The 10460-nt window shown below is 35.1% G+C and overlaps 1 protein-coding gene and 1 pseudogene across 1 annotated transcript; both read left to right on the top strand.

Moving 5' to 3' along the window:
• Positions 1–543: 543 nt before the first annotated feature.
• Positions 544–2974, top strand: LOC106311028 (annotated as a pseudogene).
• Positions 2975–5947: 2973 nt separating this feature from the next.
• LOC106308291 (fucosyltransferase 6-like) lies at positions 5948–9237 on the top strand. The gene is made up of 3 exons (XM_013745441.1): positions 5948–6048; positions 7397–7541; positions 7628–9237. Exons 1-3 carry the CDS (start codon positions 5956–5958, stop codon positions 9073–9075), a joined length of 1686 nt encoding a protein of 561 aa, XP_013600895.1. The 5' UTR covers positions 5948–5955; the 3' UTR covers positions 9076–9237.
• Positions 9238–10460: the final 1223 nt, after the last annotated feature.

Below are 10460 nucleotides of genomic sequence, written 5' to 3'. Positions count from 1 at the left end.
GTTTTTAAATAATTTTATTTTAATAATTTTATTTTTCATGTATTATTTTGAAAAAAAGTCATTTAATATTAATTAACAGTATCTTTATATATTTATCAACCATCTTTATATATTTTTACATACGCATACATGTGCACATTGAGGTGAACACGTTATAACTAAGTATTTACTACAACTGAAATATCTAATTTTTTGGAAGTTAAAATATTATTTTTAATGCTTCTTTCACTATCGACCAAACTGTAGCAAAATGATTTGTCTTAATAATTTTTTTTTCTTTTTTTTAACTATTATCTGTTTAGAAACTATAATATGAAACCATTGGTTCGACATCACAACTATGTAAGATTCATAACATGAAAACAAACAAATAATAATAATTTTTTATTATCACAGAAAAAAAACAAAAACATCAAACATTTTAACCGAACAAACCAAATAAATACTAATTTAAAATGATAGTTATAGTTATGTGATTAAAAACAAGCTAAAACCGAACTGATATCCAGATTAAACAGATTAATGTCTCCTTATTAAAAAATAATGAAACTAATAATCACATTCCGCGCTGCGCGGATTATTACCTAGTGTTAGATTATATTGATTACACAAGGTTAAACTAGTAATTAAGTAAAAGATTAGAGTTAATCTGAGTAAATTTTTTTTTTTATAACAATTTCCCTTTTTCCAATTTTTGCATCATTATTAATTTGCTGCGATAATTATAAAACCTGATTTTACTTTCACAAAAATTTAACAGAATAATAAAGTGTTTTTAGTTTAAGTTGAATTTAACTTCAGCCCTAGGTTTTGATGATGAACAACAAATTTGGTGTCATGTTTATACAATTATCAAAAAGATTTATAACTTACGCAACAATTTCATTGTATTGCATGCATGGTAGTTACAATTTCGTTAGAATTATTTATTATTATTTATTTATTTTTTGCTAAAAGCTAGAATTAAAAAGTTTTCCCTTTGCTTTCTCATTTAGACAGTTTGTGAGTCGGTTGAATTTGATTATAACTAGTGGAAATATCAACAGTACACTGTTTCCTTTTTTTTGACAACCAAACAAATTGTTAGTTCATATCATGTTATCGTAACATGTACATGAAGTAATCATTCAAAAAAAAAAGTTGTATTCACGGTTTGTCGATTTTCACAGCAGAAACATTAAAAATATGTATAGACGTACACGTTTCTTTGAATTAACTCACAATAAGAGTTTTGAACTCTTGGATAACTCATTTATAACAATTGATACTAAAAGTCCATTGAAATGTCAGTATGTATCATCAACTATGTCAGATCTCCAATGAAGTCTTCACTTGCTTAGTACTCTGGTCGGTGATGTTAGTATCATTCTCAGACCTCTTCTTCACACACCAGCTTCTTGGCACTATAGTCAACGGTATATGGTCATTTATCGTTTTGATTTCTTATACAGAATGATTCCTTTGGACTTAAATATTTCGATTTTGTTGTTGTAGTGATAGTGGATTCCAAAGAACCTAAGGATAAACTACTAAGAGGGATTTTAACCGCTGATTTCGATGAGGATTCTTGCTTGAGTAGGCATCAGTCTTCCTTGTATCGCAAGCCTTTGCCTTACAAGCCTTCTGAATACCTAATCTCTAAGCTAAGGAGCTATGAGATACTTCACAGGCGTTGCGGTCCAGGAACAAGAGCTTACAAGGAAGCAACAAAGAATCTTGGTCATGATGATGATAACTATGCAAGCAAATCTGTTGGTGAATGCAGATACATTGTGTGGGTCGCGGCTTTCGGGCTTGGAAACAGAATACTAACGCTTGCCTCGGTTTTCCTCTATGCTCTCTTGAGTCGTTCTTGTTGATCAAAGCAAAGACATTAGTGATCTTTTCTGCGAGCCGTTTCCAGGTACTTCATGGTTACTCCCTCATGACTTTCCACTGATGAAGCATATTGATGGCTACAATATGGGGTACTCTCGTTGTTACGGAACAATGTTGAATAATCATGCCATTAGTGCCAACTCAACTCCACAACATCTATATCTTCATATCCTACATGATTCAAGGGATGTAGATAAGATGTTCTTCTGTCCAAAGGATCAAACGTTGATCGATAAAGTCCCTTGGTTGATTGTCAACGCCAATGTCTACTTTGTCCCATCTCTATGGTTTAATCCAACTTTTCAGACCGAACTAGTGAAGCTCTTCCCGCAGAAAGAAACCGTCTTCTACCACTTGGCTCTGTATCTTTTTCACCCCACGAATCAAGTTTGGGGTATGGTCACAAGATCCTACGATGCTTACTTATCAAGAGCAGACCAAACACTAGGGATCCAAGTACGTGTTTTCACCAGACGAGCTAGTTATTTACAGCACTTGATGGACCAGATCGTTGCATGCACACAAAGAGAGAAACTGTTGCCTGAATTAGCTACACAAGTCAGTAATACATCAAGAAGCAAGAAACTTAACGCGGTTCTTGTCACATCTCTGCATCCAGAGTACTCCAACAACCTAAAGAACATGTATTGGGAAATACCAACTTCTACAGGAGACATTGTGCAAGTTTATCGGCCAAGTGGAGAAAGGTTTCAGCAAACAGACAAGAAGCTACACGACCAAAAGGCTCTCGCCGAGATTTATCTTTTGAGTTTAACTGATAACATTGTCATAAGCGCAGGGTCAACGTTTGGATATGTTGCTCATAGTCTTGGAGGGTTGAAGCCATGGTTACTTTATCGGCCAGTTAGTGGCAGAGTTCCTGATCCACCATGTGTTCGTGCTGTATCCATGGAGCCTTGTTACATTACTTCTCCGAGTCATGGATGTGAGAACAAAAAGAGAATTGACTTGGCTACAGTCTTTCCCTTTGTAAGACATTGTGAGGATACTAGGCATGATGGGGTTAAACTATTTGATGGTACCAAAGATGAGTTATAGATCTTATTCTATTGAAAGTTGAAACAGAGAGTTTTTTATGAATATTGATTGTATGTAAAGGCGACTGATCACAATATCATATGCACAAGTAAACAAAACAGAGGAAAGTTTGTAATATATATATATATATATAAATAAACTGACCATATATCTTGGCTTGCTTTTCATTTAGAATGTAAATGATTTTGTCTATGTTTACAATTTGTCTATGTTAAGTCTAAATAGTCTATGGTGTCAATTACAAATGAAGATGCTTCACTGTCTAAGTTGTTTTTATTTGGTCATTTTAAAGCATTTTCGATATGAGTTATGACAGACTGGAACTTATATTTACAGATAAAGAAGATCTTCCAAATCGAATAATATCATTGATTTATAACAATTTATTTTGTATTTGTAATCAGAATAATTAATTAGTGAATTTTAAAAATATTTTGGAGTTCGTTGATGGTCACAATAATACAAGATTTCTAGAGCAAAGTTTTGTTAACTTTAATCACAACTTAGATCTAAGCACACATACATATATGGGCCCCTACATATATTAACTGAATCAAAGTAGGAACCATTCTTCCTTGTATGGCAAGCCATCACCATACAATGCTTCTCAATATCTCATCTCTCATAAGCTATTTGATATTGACTCACAAGCGCCCGGTCCAGGAACAGATGCTTACAAAAGAGTACAAGAGCATCTTGGTAATGGCAACGAGGATTATGCAAGCAGATCTAATGGTGAATTATGCGAATACTGTAAAAGCCGGAAAACCGGACTGACATAAACGATAGAATAAAAGCGATGTTAAGGAAATAAACGAATGTAAAAGACGAATACAAGAACGATAAGAAATCGTATTCGCCAAGAGACATGGAGTCGAGATATGATCTCTTTCCTTAACTCAAAATATTCGCTCCGTTAGTGAGACGGGACTATACGAATATAGAGTCCCAGGATACAACCATGGCAGACGAATCACGTCTCACTCGTGATCGCCCTATCGAACTATAAACTCTACGAAACACTCTCTAGACTTACGTTGAGGGATCTGGTGATTTTTTGTTGCGTAAAAACTTAAAGAAAAATGAAGGAGGAGACGAGTTTATAAAGAAGAAAAGACGAGCCATGGATCTCGGAGACGAGGCGTTACGAAACTTCCTCCGCAAGATCTTTTCTCGTTTAAACTTATCGTCAAGAAGAGAGACAGCGTGTTGCTTTTAAACGAACTACGTGTTGTTTAAAATAAAATGCATGTCGTTTTTCGGGAATTAAATGGCAAAACGTTGAGCTTAACTTGGTCCAAAAAGAATATTCTTATCGGGCCGGAGACCCTCCACCAAGGCCCAAGGCCCAAGGCCCAAGGCCCAAGGCCCAAGCCCAAGCCCAAGCCCAAGCCCAAGCCAGCCGGACGGCGGCGGCGGCGCGCGTGGGGAGCTCTCTTCCTCTGAGCTGTTTAACCTCTCATGTCATGGAGACATATATATACTCCTCAAAATCAACTCTCCCAACCAATGTGGGATGTTGTTAAATTCATTTCATTAAAGCCAACAAAGCTTTTTATAAGAATCCATAGACCCATTTCATTTTCACATTTTGCCATATATTATTTGAGCCATTAGGCTTAATAATTAGGCCCAACAAATACATGGTGTGAGTGCCACAGCGTGGGCTGGGAAACAGAGTTGAAGAATCATGCTATAAACTCCATTACAATCCCATCGCACCTTCATATTCATATTCTCCATGACATGGGGATTATACTAAGATGTTCTTTCTGCGGAAACAATCAGAGTCTCATAGGAAAGTCCCATGAATCATCGGGATTTTATTTGTTTTATTGTATGGTTTTAAAAGACTAAGGGGGGTGTATTCAATTTAACATTTGATTTTTAATGGGGTTTTGGATGATTTTAATAAGTTGCAGAGATTTAAGTGATTTTTGTTAAACTACTCTAGAATATCACTTAAAACTATGAGATTTGAGTTTTAATTTTTTTAACTAAGAAATCATACCCAAACACCCTAAAATCACATGAAAACTTTAAAACTCCACAACTTAAAATATTTTCAATAACAGTGGATTTCAGAGTACTTTAAGAAATGTCAAATTCAATAACAGTGAATTTTAAATGAGTTTTTAAAATTCATGTTTCAATAACAGTGGATTTTTCATTTTAATACAAATCACCTGAAATTCTCGGTTGAATACATCCCCCTAATTGACTGATATTTGATATAGAGTAAACGCTTATTTGACGCGATTAATTTAAGCGTAGCTTTCTATAACAAGTAACAACATATCCCTTTCTGACCCTTCATAACTAAATTTCTTGCATGCATTGCGTGGATATTTTTGTATTTACTAAAAATACGGAAAAGTCATTATAAAAATAGTCAACAGTCACAACATTAAATCTACATTTTGATTCCAATTCCATAGAAATCAATTGGTATATTAATTAGTGAATATTGATTCATATTATAGTGTGTATATATATATTAACAAAAATATGGAAATAGGCATATTACATTGGTCCTAGAAAATAGTCAATATTACCTTACTTGTTGTTAATCGACGTTATTAAAATATAGTAACATGTTTTAGCAAATTGAGATCTTTTTCTTTTTTCGACAGCATATTGAGATCTAATTAACATCAATCTTAATACGTGTGTATGTATATAAGAGCGTTTCAGTTTAATCTCTCTCTCTCTCTCTCTCTCTCTCTCTCTCTCTCTCTCTCTCTCTTTGTTTAAGCCAAAACTTCCTGCTCTTCCAAATTTTTTCAAAAAAAAATTCTCTGCTCTTTTGTTTACTCACCTCTTTGTTCTTTTTTGTTATTGGTATTCTGTTCTTTTCTTTTGTCTTGGTTTTTCTTGTTTTTTTAAATAGTGTTTTTTACTAAACACATGATTTACTATCTTCATCATTGTTTATTAAGTTATTTGTGTTTTCAATAAAAAATACATTTTCTTTTTGAACAAATTCCTTTTCTATTTGTTTGTTGTTTGATGAACACTATGGATTCCAAACAATCATCTGGTTCATATGATGGAGAACGGACATATTATCAAAGATCAATTCAACCAACAACATATGATCAATTCATAAAGGTACGTACGTTATGAAATATTTAAACGTTTATACCTTTTGTTCTCTGTTCATATTTAATCTCACATTCAATATATAATTACTGTCTTTATACCTAAAACATACGTTTAAACAATATCAGTTAAGAAAAAGTAAAAATCTATTTTAATAAAAGTCTGCATGAAATATGAATTAAAAGTGATATCTTAGTTTAGATGTCTAAATATTAAAATTTTATTCACTTATTGAAATATGTTTTACCTTTTAAAAGTGATAATCTATTAGGTGAAGTGAAAACCTTAGTTTTGAGGCTGGTTTAATTGTTGATTTCGATTGGTTAAATGGCACGAAGGGCTAGGCTTGTACCTATTAATTTTGGGCCCAGTTGTTAAAGGCCCAGTGTCAACAATTGTTTTATATTGACTGCTTCAGATTTTCTGTTTCAAACCGTTGGTTACAGAGTAACGACTCTGCTGAGGTCGTTAATTATTTATTTATTTTGGTTTTAGGAGTAGTTTGTTTTCAGAGAACGAAATCTACTAAAAAACCAATATATAAGTTTTGCATGGTACATGCATTAAGATTTCATCACAAATTAAAAATTCATGTGTAATAAATTTTATTTTATTTTACGGTAGTTGCGGTAAGTTTTCTCTAGAAATACTATATAAAAGTCATCATTTTAAAATAGGGATCTCTTTTCTAATACTAGTTGTCAAATGGTAAAAGCATTAAGAAAAACCATGGTCTATTGAATTGATATGTGAAGGCTCAAGTTAGGCAATTCTTCGAAACTCGTTTTTGGCCTATCAAGTTTGTTTACTTTTTATATTCTCTCAGTCAACAACGCGAACTTGCGCATCTGAGCCAAAGATTATTATTAGTTGAATAAGTAAATGAATATGATTTGTCAATTCAACAATAATTCATGATTACAGAAAAGATCAAAGATCACATAATAATACATGACATGTGATGTATTGTATAGATTCCAAGTTTTTGAAATAAATTACAGCTCTTGTTGATTATTCAAAACAATTCTCTCATTGGCCATTTCCTTGTTTGTTAAATCCACTATACAACTTGATGATTCGTATAGATCGAATAAGAAGACTTTATATGCATTAAACAAAACTTGAGTCACGTTCGGGGTTTGTTGATGGGCACAACATAACAATGACACATTAGAATATTCAAACTTTTATTAATAAATATCATGCTTCGTCCACTTTGGATCACTAATAAGAGTTGTAGACGTAAGATATACACACACACACACACACACACACATATATATATATATAACTCCTTTTGAAGCATCTCTGACCATAACTGATCAAAGTAAAGTCAACAATGTATCACCTGTTTCAGATCTCCAGCGATGTTCTCAAAACTTTGGGGTTGAAGATGAAGTTTATGATAACATTCATCTTTACCAGCGTACTCATTGGTTCTATATTCTTACTATCACCCCCAAACAACTTCAACGACCAACTTCTTTACGCTACAATCAACGGTAAACACACAAGAAGACAATTTAATCTTTTGAATATGTTTTTTTCTTGAACTTATATTTATTTTAATTTTTCTTGTGATTAATAGGTTCAAAAGAATCCAAAACACCTCAGGATAAGTTGTTAGGAGGGCTATTAACATCGGATTTCGACGAACGCTCTTGCGTGAGTAGGTACTATAAATCATCCTTGTACCGCAAGCCATCTCCATACAAGCCTTCCGAGTATCTCATCTCCAAGCTAAGAAGCTACGAGAAGCTCCACAAGCGTTGCGGTCCTGGGACACAAGCTTACAAAGAAGCAACAAAGAATCTTATTGGTCATAACGACAAGAACTACGCAAACAAAACCGTAGGTGAATGCAAATACATCGTGTGGGTCGCGGTCTACGGTCTCGGAAACAGAATACTAACTCTAGCATCCGTCTTCCTCTACGCGCTATTAACAGAGAGAGTCGTTCTCGTTGATCAAAGCAAAGACATTAGCGACCTCTTCTGCGAGCCGTTTCCAGGTACTTCGTGGTTGCTCCCACGTGACTTCCCCTTGACGAGGCAGATCGATGGATACAATAAGGGATACTCTCGTTGTTACGGAACGATGTTAAACAATCACGCCATTACCGCGAACTCCACCCCGCCGCATCTCTATCTTCATATCCTACACGATTCAAGGGATGAAGACAAGATGTTCTTCTGTCCGAAAGACCAAACACTGATCGATAAAGTCCCTTGGTTGATTGTTAAGGCCAACGTCTACTTTGTCCCATCTCTATGGTTTAATCCAGCTTTTCAGACAGAACTGGTGAAGCTCTTCCCGCGGAAAGAAGCAGTGTTTCATATCTTGGCTAAGTATATTTACCACCCGACGAATGAAGTTTGGGGTATGATCACAAGTTACTACAAGGCGCACTTAGCTAGAGCTGACGAGAGGCTCGGGATTCAGATACGTGTCTTCAGCGGCGGCGCGGGGTATTTACAAAACGTCATGGACCAGGTCTTGTCCTGTACGCAAAGAGAGAAGCTACTACCTCAAGTAGTGGTTACACAAGAGGTTAATGTAACTCAAAGTCAGAAAGTTAAAGCGGTTCTTGTCACGTCTCTGTATCCAGAGTACTCTGATCGTTTGAGGAACATGTTTTCGAACAAAGATAGTTCGAGAGGAGAGGTCATCAAAGTTTATCAGCCAAGTGGAGAGAGGTATCAACAAACAGACAAGAAGATTCACGACCAAAAGGCTTTAACGGAGATGTATCTTCTGAGTTTAACTGATAACGTTGTCACGAGCGCGAGGTCCACTTTTGGATACGTTGCTCATAGTCTCGGAGGGTTAAAGCCTTGGTTGCTGTATCAGCCGAGGGATGCTTCGGTTCCTGATCCGCCGTGTGTTCGGTCTACTTCGATTGAGCCTTGTCATCTTACTTCACCGTCTCATGGGTGTGATGCTGATTGGGGAACTGACTCGGGGAAGGTTCTTCCGTTTGTGAAGCATTGTGAGGATCGTGATAATGATGGTCTCAAGCTGTTTGATGAGTTGTAGTAGTTCGTTCTTTAGCTTTTATTTCATTGGATTATTTTGAGTTACTGAAACAGAGGATCATTGTTTATCTATCTTTTGATTCTTGTCTATTAATAATTATTTAAATGTTTGATAGAATATTTTACGTAATTGTATCCTCTGTATCAATATTTTAATGCATAGAACCAGATTTTTTTGTGATAACTTATAAACAAAGTTTCTACCTTTATGGCGGCTCCTCTGTTCTCAAGCATAGCAAAGCTGCGGTTCTGTTTTTGTATTTTTCTCTCTCTGGCTCTACCTGTTTCGTTCTTAAGAAGTGAAGCACTGATGATACTTGTATCACTGTATGAATAAGTGTATTTACATGAACATTGAGCACAAATCCTCATTACACTCATGCAGATCTTAAATTTTCTTGTCAACTGATGAACAGAGGACTCTGTTTTCAGTATACTGTGTACGTACCTATAACTAACCGTGTCTCCACATCGTCACCTGAGCTTTTCATAGATTATTGTTGAGATTCGAATCTCTTGATCTGTAATATAGCATGGTGTACTGTAGACCGTCTCTTCAGTCTTCAGTGACCATGTTGTGTGTAACGAGTGGGCTTTTACATGTCGATCTTCCATTGCTTTTGGGATTTTGAAGCATTTTCTGCGTAACCATTCCTAGCTAATCCACCGGGAAGTACGTCGTATGTAACAATATCACTTGTCTTACATTTTTATTCCATTTCAATAGTCAAATCAAGGGCTTGGTCACATCTACCTTGTAGATAGCAACCACCTGTTAAAGTCAGGAGCTACTATTTCATCCCTTCATCCCTAGGCTCTAGCAACAATTCTATAGTTTCCTTGACTTTGTGAAGCTTAATCAAAGCATCAAATGCGACGTTGTAGCAAACCCTATCAAGTGAAATGTTCATGTCTCTAATTTCTATAAACTTATGATAAGCTTCCTATATGACTAGGGATGTTAATATGGGCTCAACCTAACAGGGTTAGCCCTAACCCTGCAAACCCATTTGTAACCCTAACCCTCATTTTTTAAACAGGGTTCAAATAGGGTTGGCCCTAATAGGACCAGGGTTTAAATTCTAACCTTTTTATTTTGATTCACACAACTATTATACAATATTTAATAATGTTTTTCATCAAAAAAAACTTAAAGTCGAGTTTTCTCGCCAAAAACTGAACAACGAAATTTTCCGTCGAAACCGCAAAATCGAGTTTTCAACTAAAACAACAAAATCGAGTTTTCCTTCCAAAAACGCAAAATCGAGTTTTTCGTCAAAACTTCGAAATCGAGTTTTCCCGCCAAAAAATCAAAATCGAGTATTTCCCCAAAACCTCAAAATCGAATTTTCCCGTGAAAACGTAAAATTAAGTTTTTCTGGAAAA

Source organism: Brassica oleracea, chromosome C8, assembly GCF_000695525.1.
Source record: "Brassica oleracea var. oleracea cultivar TO1000 chromosome C8, BOL, whole genome shotgun sequence".
Taxonomy (NCBI): Eukaryota; Viridiplantae; Streptophyta; class Magnoliopsida; order Brassicales; family Brassicaceae; genus Brassica; species Brassica oleracea.
This window is presented reverse-complemented; position numbering and strand designations above follow the sequence as displayed.

Coding starts and splice junctions, on each gene's coding strand:
- LOC106308291 (XM_013745441.1), top strand. CDS start 5,956: ATGGATTCCAAACAATCATCTGGTTCATATGATGGAGAACGGACATAT. Junction 6,049..7,396: donor CATATGATCAATTCATAAAG/GTACGTACGTTA, acceptor CACCTGTTTCAG/ATCTCCAGCGATGTTCTCAA. Junction 7,542..7,627: donor TCTTTACGCTACAATCAACG/GTAAACACACAA, acceptor TGTGATTAATAG/GTTCAAAAGAATCCAAAACA.